Source organism: Cryptomeria japonica, chromosome 8 (genome assembly GCF_030272615.1).
Source record: "Cryptomeria japonica chromosome 8, Sugi_1.0, whole genome shotgun sequence".
Taxonomy (NCBI): domain Eukaryota; kingdom Viridiplantae; phylum Streptophyta; class Pinopsida; order Cupressales; family Cupressaceae; genus Cryptomeria; species Cryptomeria japonica.
Window position 1 is genome coordinate 441,685,782 of NC_081412.1, and position 16,659 is coordinate 441,702,440.

Sequence of the window (16,659 nt, forward strand, 5' to 3'; positions counted from 1 at the left end):
GATATTAAACATTGCTGACATCATCTACCCCTTCAAAATGCTGAATCAGAACAAGAATGTCGTTCTCCCAACTCTCATACCATTGTAAGAAAGCTGTGAGAATGGGTTTTGGATGTGAAAAGTAGAACCAATACAATTCTTCCCCTGTCAAGAACTTGACTTTATGCCCCCTGCCAGTGACATTTTTAACATGATGGATTTTGCATGTGTCCAAGTCAAAGGCTTTATTAAATAGACTCCATTGGCCTCTGGAAAGTGATCTAGTCAATCACGAATGGGTTGGGTGAATGAGCAAAGTGATCATATCTTCAACAAGTTAGCATCTCGTTGGGTGTGCACCATAATCATCCAAATTGTATCTGGTCACACAACCAATTATTAATCTGGACAGAGTCTTAGAAAGGTCAATCATGATCCCTCCACAGACAGGTCACATCTATGCCAAATGAATTTTGGGTTGTAGTTTGCAGTGATTCAACTACAATTGTTTATTTCACCGTGGCCCTCATTCCATGGGCATAACTCCATATTTAATATTTCAATGTATTGGTGGCATTTTGTGTCAGTAGCAAATTGCCGAATAGAAAATTCAATATTAAAGAAGTGGTCAACTTTGTTAGATGTCCCGCTTTTAGATAGTGGACCTAACGAGCATTAATGGTTTTTTTAGACTCTCCAATTGGTTATTGTTATTCGAGGAGCAAGGTAACCTAGAAAACACGACAGATACCCCTGATCACACAATATTGTTCTTTATACACATTGCATTAGTGTCTTACACGTCGTTCTTTGTTTTCCATCTTCAGATCAAGGAAAGTTCTGACAATCTTGTTATCTTTTGAGTTGATTCTCTAGATGACCTAGTGTCCGAATTTGTTTTTTTAATGTGTATAATTTGGAATGCACGAGTTAAAAAAACTTGCTTATGTCAACAACTTTTGCTAGTGCTGTTGCCAAATTTAGATGTTTAAAATCCTATAATTTGTTGCAGAACACTTCTTACAGATATTCATTGAGACCAATCATGTCATCAGTAATCTAACTCTATTTTACAAAAGGTATTGGACTGCCAAGTTTGACCACTGTAAGCTGGCTATCCTGAAGTTTTTTTAATCTCTGGTGCACAACTTCCTTTCTGAATTAACAAAGAAAATGTTGGAATGTAATTTGCAATTCCACTGGGAATAGTTCTAATTTACACATTATCAGGTGTTAACAAACTATATACACCTCTCCAATCCGAATATTTTCGACCTTAACCTGTCAAGTCATTTCCTTCTCCAATGAAAAAAAATGTATTATTTACGAGGTTAATGATGCAATGACTGGTTCCACAATCATTAATCAAAAATTGCAGAACACCCTAAACATCAGAATGTGAATTTGGCTATGAACAAATTGGCAGCAAACCTTTGTCTAACAAATGCTATGCATATGAAATTTAGGATTTCTTTTGTTTTCAGCATGTGTAGAGATAGCCAGCAAGCACTTTTTTCTTCCTAATCCCTTGGACAGAGAATGCAAGATGCATTTAGGTGTTTGGTAGTTTCTTTTACATTATACCAACAAGATATTGTTCTGTAAAAGCATCTAGAAGCCATGACCTACAAGAGATCGTAAATTCCATTCAAGCAACATAAATTAAGTTTTCTAGAAAATATTAGTATGTTCATTTACTTCTTCATAACCTATGCATCTGCACAGTTTCTTTCATGCCCTACCGTGCCATTGTACTATAGTTCACAACCATGATAAAAAATGCCACTCAAATTAATATGTTCCCTTTGTCACCGATGCAAGCTACCCCTACTGCAGATTCATTTCCATTGAGGTAAAAACACCATCAATTCAAGTGCTACAATAATCTGATATCAGGCAACTTATATTTGGGTAAATATATTCAAGCAGTGCACCTTAAGTTAGAAGATAGCAAAATATATAGTCTCTCTCTCTACAAAGCACCATGTGCTACTTGCCAGAAGGTTATAAGATATCCATAAACCACAAAGATAGTCCAGCATTTCATGATCTCATCCCTTTTGTGTCAACCAATCATTTTATGATTATAGGTTAACCATAAGGTATATGTTTATTGTACTAAACATAGATGATCTGTCCAAAAATTATATAAACTACAATAAAAAGAAATTGCTTGGGTTGTAATTACTCACAGAGGTAATTAAAATAACTATACCAAAAAAATTTGCCTGGATAGTAATTAACATCCACCTTCTCTCTAGTTTTTTATTTGAACTCGCTGAATGGGGATACTGATAAGTTTCCTCTAACTTCCAACTCTCTCTGCACATTTTGATTTTGGTATTGAAGTGTAGCGATGAGAGAGCATACACTGAAGCAACTGGACAGATACAAAGAAAGAGGCCATGCATTTTGTTGTCATATTACTTGGATCTTTGCTACATCATGTAAACTAGAACTGTTTATATAAGCTTTTAGTTCAAGAATATAATCCTCCAAAATTTAGCAATGCGAGAGGCATACTCAGTTGAAGTGTGTGCAGCAACCACACCTGATTTTCATTGTATATTTGACAAAGCAGCAATAGTGCTCTGACTTTAATGTTTGTCTATTCCATTAAAAACATAAGCAGGAAGGAAGGTCTCAGTGCACGTACACCAGAAGTAAACGTATTCGCAAGTGGAATGAGAAAGGGAGCACTTGAACTACTTATGGGAAAACCAGTTTATCAGAAGCCATGTAGGAAGGGGCAAAATTTAACTGACACAAAGCTTTCAGTTTCTATTAGATACAAAGGGTAGGAGCCTCCGCAAGCTGTTATATCTGCTTTAAATATTGTACACAGGGATAGCAGAAGAGAGCAGAAAGAATCAACCCTCATGTGAGAGTGCCTAACACCCAGATAGCTTATATTATTTACACCGAAGATCTCCAAATTCTTCCTTCCAAGGAGACAACCATCACAGAAACATCATCATGATATTTACGGCGATCCCCCTGAGGTATATCCAGAAGCTCATGGAAGTCCATCCCTGCAAGCACATACAAATTTAGTGCTGTGAAGACATGAGACTATATAGCACAGTTCAGCAACATTATGTCATAAAGCAAACAACAATTACAATTACAATCAGAATCAGAATCTGTTATATTTTGATATCTCATTACCTGCTTTCTTTGCCGCACGGAAAAGAACCTCCTCAACAAGGTGTTGAGCAGGATCGCCATCAGGAGAAAATGACAAAAACCATTCTACACGGTTAACTACCTCTTCATTGGTAAAATATTGATAAAGCCCATCTGATGAGAGTATCAGAAAGTGGTCTTCAGGACCCAGTCTGTGATGATAAAGAGCAGGAGTGCAGCTAATATATGGAGTTGTGCCCATATAGTCAATCCTGAACATCTCGAGAAGAGCATCATTCCATTTAGGCTGCCATCACAAGAAGGCAAGCATCAATAAATCCACCAGCATGATGTGGTTAATTCATTCCACAGGCTATAAAAGACCATTTTAAGACTTGAGTTAAAATGAATGAGTGAATTTGATAACGGCAAGCTTATGGAACTAAAGATATCAAAATGCCTTTATAAGCAATTAAAAGCTCTAGACAATTCGGTTTATAAACTCCAAGCAAAGCAAATCATCAAAGATCTTTTCACAAAATAAGTAGCATATATTGCATTAACAGAGGAATTTGGACAAATTCATTAGATGCATAATCTCTAACCTGCTTAAGAAAGCCTGCACCGAATGCACGTGTAACTTTCAGTGAACCCTTTACACGGTCATTTGTGATTGACAACGCATCGTCTAGATGCTCTGCCTTTATTCTCTGCACCTCCTGAAGAAATACCATAAAAGTGTTAATCTTGTATAACGGTCATAAGGTTGGAAGGTAAAGAAGTTAAGTGGTAATCAATATAAAAAAATTCAATAATAGGATAGAAACTATCAACAAAGGAGGATCAATGCAGTAACCCTAATCATAAAAGGTCTGGTATGTTCAACTATACAAGAAAATAAGCAGCTCAAAGAGAAGGAGGAAGGAAACAAGTTTATGATCTTGATTCTTGCCTTTTCAACACTAGTACTGTGATCCAAAGACAGTTGAACGGCACCTAAGGTTGGTCTCTTTCTTGGTAGATCCATACTAATTGGATCATATGAGCAATCATCATCAAAGTCTTCCAAATCATTTGGGGTTTCTTCACTAATTCGTTCCAAGTCTCTGCCAGCCTGAGATTTAGAAAGAGGATTGCCTAGGTCAGGCTTTAGTTTCTGGGCAAGGATTGCACGACTGTCTCCAACATTCATCACATATACATCTTCTCCCATCATCAGCATCACAAGCACACAAGATCCCATCAACGCTAGCTCTGGATTTTCAGCCAGAGCTTTATCAGCCATCTCCAAGTATGCTTCCTCTGTTTTACTTAAGGCTCGACCAAGTGCCATCAAAACCTCCCGATGATCCAATTGTCTGTCTGAATCCTTTGCGCGTTGATCTTTATTAAAATCCTCCTTCAATTTTCGGTCCAGCTCTAACCTTTCTTGAATCCAATCATGCTTCCACTTCCTCTGGCTCTCTCTCCATTTCCTAGACATTCCTTTGAGTCTACTCTTGCACTGCTTGGGCTTCTTTTTAGAGGTTATTTTCTCATCAACTTCTCCTTGTATATCGGAAGTCCTTTCTGTTGGAGAAACTAGGCTCCCCTCACATCTACAGGCATGGTAATGACTGTTTTCTCTATCCGATCCCTGCATTTGCTGACTCGTGCATGTGTTGTAATCTGTTAAATCAGTCAGTAAATTAGAAAAGCATAGAGAAGAATTTGTACGGAATGAAAAAATTCAAGCATAAGATTGTTGACAAATTTTTCGATTTCAAAAACAAAAGCAACATGTGAATTCTAGGGACATCTAATATGAAAATTTGCGTAAATTTGCTGATAGACCAACCTAGGAAAAAATAACTGATAGAAAATACCCTGAATCGAGTGTTACCTGCAATGTCATCATCCAACGTCTCCTCTAAACTAGAGAATAACATCGTCTCTGCAGCCGGCTTGTCCTCGCTGCTTCTGAGCTGTAAATGATCATTGCAGCCACATGAATTACATCTTTCATCCAATTTAGCCTCCTTTTTGCTCTCCTTGGGAGATTCTGATTTCTCATGATCCCACACAAGTAGTTTCAATTCTTTTTGAATGGAAGCATAGAGATTACTGAGAAGATAATCAGGGGCATCAGGGCCATTGAAGCCATCATAAATACCCACAAAAAGCCAACCGTGCTCCTCAGATATGACAATATGGACTCTATCCTCTCCAGCCTTGCCATGAGCCCACTGAACATTCTGGCTCTCAATCGAATCAGAAGCCGTATCATCCAAGCTAAGATCGCTGCTCAAATTGATACTGCAAATATCCCCACTTTTACTATCACCCCCAATCCAGGGGCACCCTTCTCTTTCCCTGCCCTTAGGAGAAGGGGTCTTCAGGGGGGCAACCAGGGAACCCCTGTGATGGCTCGAAGACAACATTGCAGTCTTAGAAATAGTTCTACTTATGACCCTCTTCAAGGGACCCAGGAGGGCTCTAGACACAGAGTCCCTAATGAACCGTTTTCTCCCATACCCAAGAGGCCCGGAGCAAAGGGCTGGCTCTATAGCCTCCATAGGACCAGACTTATAGCCTCTATCCAGAGGCCCAGACCCCAAGGGTCCTGAAAGATACCCTCTTTCCAGGGGCCCTGAAAGAAACCCCCTCTCAAGCGGCCCAGACAAAAATCCCCCACTGCCCGTCAGGGGCCCCGAATTGGAAAACCCTCTCGGCACAGGCTGCAGCGGTATTGCACTAAACGATGTACTGCTCTCAAAAGCTGCAGCTCTGTCATAGTATGCAAACGAATTGTACTGCTCTGTTGGGGCTGTTGTAAGAGGGGTCGAGGTATTGGCACTTACAGATGCACCGGATATCGATTTAAAAGTCGTGCTCTCGCAGTTCATCAATCTCTTCTGCTCCTGTGAATCCCCATTAAACTCCCGAGGTATATCCAGCTTCACAGACCCCAGATTCTGATGGGCATTTTCTTGTTCTTCTTCTACAGGCCTGATGTAACAGAACGAATGCCCCAGCCCCTCATCCAGCGGCTCAGAGATCAGCACTGCAATATCATGCCGCTGCCTCTGCCTCTGCCTCTGCCGCTTTGCTCCTGTAAAACACCCACTTATTTTCCCATATCCGTTGCCCATTGCATACTACCCCGAATTCCTCCTCCTCTTTTCCCTTCATCCAACACTTCTCATCATCCAAAACGCCTTTTTCTCCTCCTTCCCCATTTCCTATTTACTGCAAACCGAGTTCGCTCAAAGTTAACGTGAATCATACATTTTTTTTTCCTCTCCTTCAGTTTTCTTTTACGATGCCTACGTTAGTCAACTGGACGACAACAGAATCCATTATTTTTTCAGCAAAATATGCTGCGCTAAGAATAGGTAAACGGACATTAAAACCCGTATTTCTCTCGCTCTTTGCTGTATTACAAAACCGTATTATTATTATTGATTTGTTCCTTGGTCCATCTGCAAAGAAGATTCCGTTGACATTGAGTGCCCTTCCTTCTCGTTGACTTTTGCTTCTTCTCTCTCCCTCCACTTACTTACTGCTCTCTCTTTATTATTAACTACACTACAAAATAATATCACCAAATGTCATCTTGTGCGTGTCAGGCCTGCCACCATTCAACAACCCACCCAACTCATTTAACTCATTGTTAATGCATATTACCACCCAATTTCCTCCCATTAACTTTAGACAAGGTAAGTTTCCAACTACTCAATTAGGTAGGTGATTTTTTAAAAATATACATAAAAAGTTACTATTTTATCGGAAATAAAAATGGAAGGAGACATACAATTGTGCTACAAACCAAACATACATGCTTTACGTCCTACAGGATTTGAATTTGTGACCTTTCCGTCAAGAGTACAAGTTCTCCACCATATTCAAATTGAAAATTGAAATGGATCATTTATAGTCCACAATATTGGGTGATCTGTTTTTGGGTCTATAGATGGCTTATAGTATATAGGACTATCTCGTACTCTATGCAAGAGACACGTAACTATACTACAAATGAAGCATACATACCTTACTCCCTCGAGGATTTGAACTTGTGACCTCTCTGTCAAGAGTACAAGTTCTCCACCATATTGGAAATGAACTCTGTGAAAAGTACAAGTTCTCCACCATATTGGAAATGAAAATGGAAACGGATCCTTTTATAGTCCACAACATCGGGCGACCTGTTTTTGAGTCTACAATGACTTATAGCATATAAGACTCTCATATTCCATGCAGGGGGCATGTAAATTGTGCTCCATACGAAGCATACGTATCGTCAAGATTTGAACTTGTGTAATTCTTAATACATGTTACCAACCAATTTCCTCCCATTAACTTTAGACAAGGTAACTTTCCAACTACTCAATAGGTGATTTTTAAAAAATATACATAAAAAGTTAAAATTTTATTGAAAATGAAAATGGAAGTGGACTTTTTTGTAGTTTATAATATCGGACAATCTATTTTTTAGTCTATAGACGGCTTATAGTATATAGGTCTATCTCATATTTCATATAGGAGATACGTAACTATGCTACAAATGAAACATAGATGCCTTACGTCCTACAAAATTTGAACTTGTGATCTCTCTTTCAAGAATAAGATTTGAATTCATTTTAGTGAGTCTCAAATAGATTATAGTATATAAGACCATCAATTTGAATTGAAATTATTGAAAAACACTTATAACTTTTATCATCTTGTAAGTCTTTTGATCTCTTTAATAAATTTTATTCTTTATATGCTCAATTTTTCAAAACATAAAATATACTTTATAAATATACAAAATGTTGAAACTCATTCCAATTAAATTTACAAGAGAACATTTACTAATTTTATCATTTCAGTAAGTCTTTCAATGTGATAAGTAAATATTACTCTCTATATGTTCAATTTCAAAGCATAGAACATACATGTTGAGCATACAAAAACTTGTACTCGACTTCAATTGAGTTTATAGAAGAACACTTTGTACTTCTAATTTCAATAAATATTTTGATCATGGTTGAAAAAATCACTTTCAAAGCATGGAGCATATTTGGTAAATATGGAAAAAATTGTATTCAGTTTAAATTGAGTTTATAGTAAAGTACTTATTTTTATCATTTTTCTGAGTTTTTCAATTTGTTAAATAAAAATTACTTTTTATATGATCAATTTCAAAACATAGAGTATATTTTGCAAATATACAAGAAGTTGTATTTGTATACACATAAAAATGGCTATGAGCAATTAAATAAATATTTTAATTTATTTAATAATTATTCTTCTATTAAATAGTTAATTTGAAAAGATTAATTTATTTAATTCATTTTTCGTGTCTTTCTATTAATTAATTTAATTGAAATAATTTATTAATTAATTCATCTATCTTATTCCTCTAATTAATTAAATATCTAATATTTAATTATCTCCATCAATCAATTAAAATATCTAATATTTAATGGTTATTCTCCTATCCTATAGTCTCAAATATTAAATGATTCTTAAATTATTTAATCTCTCTTATCCAACTCACCTTCCATCTCCACTTCATCTTCCCTTTGCCAACTCATCCATCATGTGGCTAAGGAAATTAATATTTCTTAAATATTAATTCATCATTTATCTTCAACTTCCAAACTTAATGAAATATTGTGTATGTACACATATTTCATAACCTTCTTCTATATTCTCTCCAACATCCCTACATCTTAGGAAGGACTTGAGTCCACTTGTCCTCTCATGCCTAAATTTTCTCCAACCATCCCTAGATTCCCTCAATCAGCAACCCAGTCAAGGTGAGATGAGTGACACTTGTCTTCTCCTTCCCTCTTTCTTTCAACCTTCACCTTTACTCACAGCCATCCAAATCTGCAGATCTCATCATGACCATTGATCCGAGCCACATCATTTTATCCTCTCAAGGTCTATAAAATCAAGAGCTTCAATTGAGAGAGAGTTAGTCTTCAAGTTGCTTTTCAAAGCTAATCATTTGTAAAACTTATGCATCTGTGAGTTTTAATCTTGAAGCAAAATAACAATTAGCATTTTAGCATAATCATGTAGTATTGCATATCATAGCATTTGTGAACTATCAGTTATCAGTCCATTCTTCATATGCCATCTTGGAAGCTATCAGTGCTTGTGTGAGAGCACACCATCTGCAACCAAGAACAGTGGAGTTAGGACACAATGAGACATAAATCATGAAGGTAATAATATTGTATTTATTTTAATATCAATTTCATGTAGTTTCATTGGTTGCGTTTGGATTTTCTGTAGCATTTCCATTTGTATTTTGTGAAACTAACTTGTTGCAGGTAGCATTCTGAGGATGAAATTCAAGTCGACACAGTATTTAATTAGAATTGAGTTTATAGCATAACACTTATTATTTTTATTATTTTGAAGTAAGTCAATCTATCAAGTAATTTATATTCTTTAAATGCTCAATTTCAAAACATAGAACATACGTAGTAAATATTTTTAAAAAAAATTATGTTAGAATTAAACTTATAACAAAATACTTCTTACTTGTATCATTTCATAAGTCTTTTGGTCTGTATTGAAAATTTTACTCTATATATGTTCAATTTTAATATATAGACCATACTTTGTAAATATACAAAAATTTAAACTCAACTTTAAATTTATTTGCATCAATAACTTAAATTATCACACTCCATGATCTATCATTAAGAGATAGAGAGCTAAGGAGGTAAGTAATTTGAAACATTGATGCAAAATAGACACAATCAAATCCAAAAAATAATTTATGTTCAATAATTATGGATTGTGGTAATGTGATGATAAATTATTTTTTCTTTTTGTATGTTCAATTTCAAAACATAAAGTATACCTTTCACACATTGTCTAGATACAATGAGTATTATGTGGACTTTTCATTCTAATATCAGATGGATTTGCGTGAACCACTACCCATGAAATATAAGTCAAAGATTTTGACTTAAAAACTAAGTCGTTAAAACTAACATAATTTGACACAATGTTGAAAACACCTTCTACTGATTAACATAAATATAGTCCATAAATATTTTTTTAAAAACATACATGACTAATATACTCCATAAATATAAAAAAATCATACGTAACTAATAATATTAAAAATTCTCTATGATTTTTTTCATACATAAAAATATCTAATTACTGATAACTTATGCACATTAATCTTTATCATTTTAAGAAAAAAGATATGTTAATATTTATTTTAACTATTTTTTTATTATTAATATAATTTCAACATTGTTTGCTTTAAAATTATATCATTATTGAATAATTACAAGGCTTCGATGAAGTCTAACCCCATGTCCCCTTGATGTTGCTTAAATGTAAAATTTGCTTAAAATTAAGCAATTGGAGTGTTCCCATGGAAATTTTTAAATAAGGGGAAAGGATAAATTAGAATCTTTTCCTATTTTCGTGTAGCAGCCACTGCTTAAAACTTAAAAATAAGCTTTGAAAAAAAAGGGGGGCTGAAAATAAGCAGCAACTGCTTATTAAGAAAAATGACAAGTGGCTCCACAATTTTTTTTTCCCTTTTTTATGTTCCCATTTTTTTCTCTAAAATTTAGGTGAAAATTTATTATTATTAAAGATAGTATTAAAAATACAATTCAAAATAACTGTTTTTATAAGCAGCAAAATTTAACTTTCATGGGGTCACCAGCTCCACAAATTGCTGCTAAAAAATTTGAGCAACAACTGCTAGCCAAAATAAGCTAAGCAGCTGCATGGGGACCTACCCTAAGATATCACACGGTAAAAATCTCATGGGTAGAAAATTAGGATATGTTTGTTTGGTTAGTTTTAATTTTGTGAACAAGAGCCTTCTGGTAATGAATGTAGAGTGAGTGATTCAAGTTCATAATAACACAGTTTATATTAATTATTATTTATGAAAGATGTGTCAGCAAAGGATAGAAGCAAATCTAGTATAAGTCATTTATTTTGTGTGTTTAATTTTAAAATTTTAAAATAATATTTTTTAATTGTTACTTTGTAATTTAAAATGTTTTTGATAATAAAGCAACCAAAACTAGGGGGCTGACCTAGAATACATAGCAAACCTCAGAGAGAGCATAACCAGCACACACACACAGTAGCCAAATGGCAGTCAGCCAATCCCTATCTTAATCATCAAAAACATAAACCACCTACAACTATAGAATAACCCAAGATTGATAACAATCTCATCCATATGGCATCTTAAACAATAGGTATCCATAAAGAAACTAACCTTAAACCACCTATCCCTAGAAGTAAGCATATTGTTCATACTGCAATAACTAAAGAAAATAAAGAGAGTCTTAACAAGCCTCATAGAGTTGATGATGAAATTAAACATAACAAGGATCCAGTCGATCCTGAATTGAAACCTTAAACAAAAAAGGAAAGAAACACCCATTAATCATTTTTTCCAGCCCCCATATGCTGGGAGAGCAACAGACCGGTCCAATCATCAGCAAGGAATTCAAACAGTTCCTTCGTGGTGTCACCTCTCAAGCCACCCTAGTTCTCTTTATCCTGATGCTGAAGGCATAGAGTAGTGGCCAAGGAATGCATGACCTTCAAGGAAAATTTCACAATTTGGTTGACATGGGTATCCAGAGAGTCAAGTTTCTTTTTCACACCATTCAGATCCTCAGAGATAGCTTTACAACTCACACATTGAACAACCATCTCCTTCTCACCTCCATCAACAACAGTCTAACCACCCTCAAACTTCCTCCCATTCTCCTCATAGATTTGTTTATGTGGGGGGAATTGGCAAATAATGGGGAGGTGTTCTTATTATCTTTTTGCACGGTCTCAAAGTCAGGGGCGTTGGTGTCCATCTTAAAAGACTTTGAACCCTCTGTGGCCTCCATGTCATCCTCAGCCTTATCACTTTCCTCCTTCTCAGAATCTTCCACGTCATCTTTGACATAGTTCTTCCTCTCAACAATTTGCTTCATACAGGGTTTACCAGCAAATCTATTGGACCTACGAGGGGTCACACTATCTTCTGCGTCAAACTCAACTAACAGGACATTGGGTTCATTTTTGGGTTTTTTGGAGGTAACTTTGGCAGCAGAAGGATTACTTTTGTTTTTTTCCCCAATTTTAGGAGGGGAAATGAGGGGGGCGTGGCCAGGGGATTGCTAGGGTGTATTAGGCTTTTTCAAGGTCTTTTTATTTCCCTTTTTGGCACCAGTGAAGGAGCCCAGGTAGGAGGGGGCAGGCTGGACAGAGACAGGTTTGGGCGGACACAAGGCTCGATGGAAATTGTAAAGATGAAACATTAAACCCTGGTGAAGGATGGTGAAATTATTGTCCTGACTCATGCATTGACAAACATCTTTAACAGTGGATTCCAAAGCATGAAGTAAAAAGAAAGGAAAGGAAATAGTATCATGGTTGCAAAAATGATTAAGCAACGGGAAGTGGTAGTAATAGAAAACCCCATATTTACCCTCAAGGGTAAAATACTTCATGATAATTTTACACACCTGGTCCCACGGATAAGGAAGACATTCTCTGTTGAAGCCCCCTCACAGCTTAACTGGCTCCTCACCATTTTTGTAGAATCTGTTCATACTAGTTTCATCCGTGATCCTGCTGTAGCGTCCTAAAATTGCGACACTTGCAATTTCGACTGCATTTCGGTCTTCACGATGGCGACGCAACACGCAACCTGAATGGAGACCCTGAAACTTGCTCACGACACTGAAAACTGCATTTTTCAAGCACCTTGGCCTGAACCTCCTTGCACCCTGATGTCCCGGGAGGTGGGACCAGGGCGCCCAGCGCCCTGGTCCCTGGGTCCTATTTTGGGCCCGGTCTCCTAAGGGGTCTCGGGTCTTTTTGTTTGCAAATTGGAAATTAACTTTCCTGGTCAGCCTAAGGTTGGGAAAATCAGTCTATCAGCCCTAAATGACAAGTATATAAACTACATTTTTCTCTCTCATTTGAACATAACAGATGCATGATGAAAAAGGCGTGGAAACTATACTCAAGCATTCAAGCATTCAAGCATTCCTTCTAAGTCTCCATTCAAGGCTAAGTGTTGCATTCAAGACAAGGATTCAACCATTGAAGAGGAGATCACATACTACATGTTACATACAACATACTACTACAACATACAACATACAACATCTAAACCTTCGCACATAAGGATACAAACATCCTTAGAACAAGGTATTAGTACTTGTTTTACAGCCATTTACATTTACAGCTCTTGCTCATTTCTTGGTTAATTCCAAAACCAGGGTTTGACCTAAAGGCAAACCCCTAATCCCTAACCCCCCAATCGTCTTCGCTTTTCTGTGTGTAGGTTGCAGGTACGCGGCTGAAATTGAAGATCTAGAATCCTTGTGCAGAGACGAACAAATCCCCCTTCGTTTCGCGGATTTTTCAGAGGACCGTGGCGCCGGGCGCCATCGTCCCGACAACTTTTGCTCAAATTTGCAGGACAGCGCCGTATCGACATTTTACTACTAATTCCAGGTCCGCAGCTTCATACTGTATTCCTATCTCAGTTTATAAGCGAATCTTTATCACTTTCTATGCATTCTTAGCTTAATTCTCCTATCAACATTCTTTACAAAAGAGGGTAGCCTTGCTGTCTTAACCCTTGAAACACATTTAGCATCCAATCTTGCATTGCGTGGGATTGGATCTTGTGGGTTTCAACCCCTCTTTTGAATGTAAAGTCTCTCCCCTAAGTGAAAACCATCGAATCCTAGCGAACCTCCCTTCTCTCTCCTCGGAGTTGGAAGAGGGGAGAACAACTAGGGTTCGATCGTGATTTTCCGCTTTACACTTGCTAGTCTTCTTCCATTTCCTTCCCTCAGTAGATAGCCCCGTAGTCTGGGCAATGACATCTTCATTAATTTCAAAAGAAATATCCCCCATGACGACTCTCCTGTCATTCCAACTGCTAACAAACTACATGTAGAGACTTTCATTGAACCTATTCATGGCTTCAATGAACAGAACAATGCCCCCTTCCTTGACATACATCCATACACAAGGGTCATTGCGGAAGTAGTCATCAACAATGTTTGGCTCAACCCAAACTAAATCCCCCCCCCCATATGAGTTTCCTCCAAAGTGATATTGGTAAGTAGCGTTGAACTAGTAATGGACTTGCAGAGGGAGAACCCAGTGTGAAAAACAAGAATGATCAACAAAATTTTAGCCGAAGTGTGGTAAAAATGACAATAATTATCATTTATGGTGCTTCCTAAGGCACGCACCCACCAGCTCCGATAAGAATGCGAAATGACACCTCTTATCTCATCCGCCAACTTCCAAAGATCTTTATTTTGGAAAAATCTCGAACTCCAGTTATAGCAATAATTGTTGTACTTGCTATGGCCTATCAAATTAATGATTAAATGTTGCAGCTGCAATCCGTCAGTAACACAAGTATAGGTGGCCAGACACGTCATCGCCAGGTCAAAGCGATGAAGATTATGGGGACCACCATTGGCCACCTTGGCATATCCCACCCAATTCAATTTTGAATTTCCTGCCTTCATCTTGACTTCGCAGAAAGATCAATACATCCACCCGTAAAATAAACCATAGCAAATAATTGGTTGGTAAGGAAATTTTGATCTCTCCTTATGAGGGATTTCTGTTTATCAGAAAGCGATGCCAAGTGTCTCCAGCACCTCATACCTTTCATCTCAAGGCCCGCCCCAACCAGGGAATCTGCCACCGAATTTCCCTCTCTATAAATATGTTGAATGTGAAATTCCTCCAGCCAAACAATCATAGACCATATGTCCTTGAGAATGTTGTTGATCATCCAACTAATCCTAGAAAGACCTTTAGTCACTTCAATGATCATCTTAGAATCTCCTTCAATGATCAATCTTTTAGCGTCAATAGCGAGAGCCAATTTAAGTCCCCAGAAGAGTGCTAAGGCTTCGGCCATGTTACTCAAGGCTGAACCAAAATTTCTAGCATAGGCTAGAACCAGATTGCCCAAGTTGTCCCTTATAATTCCACCTCCCACCGCAACCCCACTGTGAGCGGTGCCATCAAAGTTGAGTTTAAACCATGAGGGGGAAGGGGCCAACCATCTAGTGTTGAGCCTCTCCATTCTTTTAGAATTGTCATATCGGAGGAAGTCGTTAGGTAGATTCCATATCCTGACCCAATTACAATCCATCTCCAAAGGGGAAAATTGTGGTTTTTTCCATTTGCAGACCAAAGCATTCTCCCTGAGAAGCTTTTTCGTTATGCTAACCACAGTGTCAATAGAGTTGTTAGTATCACAGAAGATCTGGTTTTTCCTTTCCTTCCAGATGTTCCAGCAGATATGAGGAGGGATGAGTTTCCAAAACTATCTGATCAGGGGGTGAGCAGACGAGCACTTCTAGTTGATGATAAACTGCTGCAAGTCTTCTAAGAAGGTCCACGCGATGTTGAATTTCTATAAGAGTTTGTACCAGACCATGGAAGTGAAGGGGCGATGAATAAAGAGATGATTGATGCTTTCATCGGCACAATTACACAATACACACCAATTGGCCAACGAGAAGACTCTCCTCTTAAGGTTATCAATGGTTAGGATCTTCCCATGTAGAGTCGTCCACCATAAAAAAAATTATTTTTGGGATAAGATACGAATTCCAAACTTTCCTCCAGCTATAGCAGTCATTGGTAGAAGTGATTAGGAGATTGTAGGCCGACTTGACACTGAAGGAACCGAAGGGATTCTAAGCCCAGACAAACTTGTCAGTATGAGGAAATCGGGGAATCCTGACCTCCTCAACAAGAGACTGAAGATCCCCCACCAAATGACCCAAATGAGTGTTATCTCCCAGACCATCAACAAGCCTCAACTAGCGGCAACGGGGGGATATGTAATTCATCACGAGAGGACCAAGTGAGACCTTGAGAGTTCCCATGAGGCAACTGAAGCGGGTAGAGGCTATGGGTCTATCCCTAATCTAGTTATCCTCCTAGAATCTAATCTTCTCACCATTGCCCAACTGTCATTTTAGACCTCCCTTAAGCAGCTTCCGGGTTTTGACAATGTAATTCCATATTTTAGAGCCTAGAGGGAGGCAATGAGAAGATAAAAGGGAAGAGAAGGGGGTGTGGTCAAAGTACTTAGCTTGCATAATCTTAAACCAGTCAGCTCTGTCCTTCACAAGATTCCATCCAATTTTAGTCAACAAGGCCTTATTCAGGTCCAAAATTGTTCTGATCCCTAGGCCTCCCATGTACTTGGGTTTGCACACCACCTCCCAGTTGACAAGACTGAGTCTAGATTTTTCCTCCATACCCGTCCACAGAAAACTTCTTTGGATTTTCTCAAGTTTCTCTGCCATAGCAATGGAGATCTTAAATAGCAATAGAAAATAGACCGGGACACCTTGAAGAGAGGCCAACAGAAGCTGGAGTTTGCCAACGCTACTCAGAGTTTTTCCAGTCCAACCAGCAAGTTTCTTCTGCATTCTTTCCAAGATAGACTCCTAGAACTGGGGGTAACCTCCTTAATCGTGAGGGGAAGGCCCAGGTAGGAATCGGGGAGATTAAAAACACAAC

The 16,659-nt window shown here is 37.7% G+C and overlaps 2 protein-coding genes across 2 annotated transcripts; both read right to left on the reverse strand.

Annotated features, from left to right (window-relative positions):
- Positions 1–2,368: 2,368 nt before the first annotated feature.
- Positions 2,369–6,536, reverse strand: LOC131052307 (probable protein phosphatase 2C 4). The gene is made up of 5 exons (XM_057986935.2): positions 4,988–6,536; positions 4,058–4,773; positions 3,711–3,824; positions 3,148–3,412; positions 2,369–3,011 (listed from the first exon to the last, which is right to left on the reverse strand). The coding sequence occupies exons 1-5, from the start codon at positions 6,234–6,236 to the stop codon at positions 2,896–2,898; spliced, it is 2,460 nt and encodes an 819-aa protein (XP_057842918.2). The 5' UTR covers positions 6,237–6,536; the 3' UTR covers positions 2,369–2,895.
- LOC131857710 (uncharacterized) lies at positions 6,391–15,205 on the reverse strand. Its single transcript, XM_059210413.1, has 2 exons — positions 14,779–15,205; positions 6,391–6,518 (listed from the first exon to the last, which is right to left on the reverse strand). Exons 1-2 carry the CDS (start codon positions 15,203–15,205, stop codon positions 6,391–6,393), a joined length of 555 nt encoding a protein of 184 aa, XP_059066396.1.
- Positions 15,206–16,659: the final 1,454 nt, after the last annotated feature.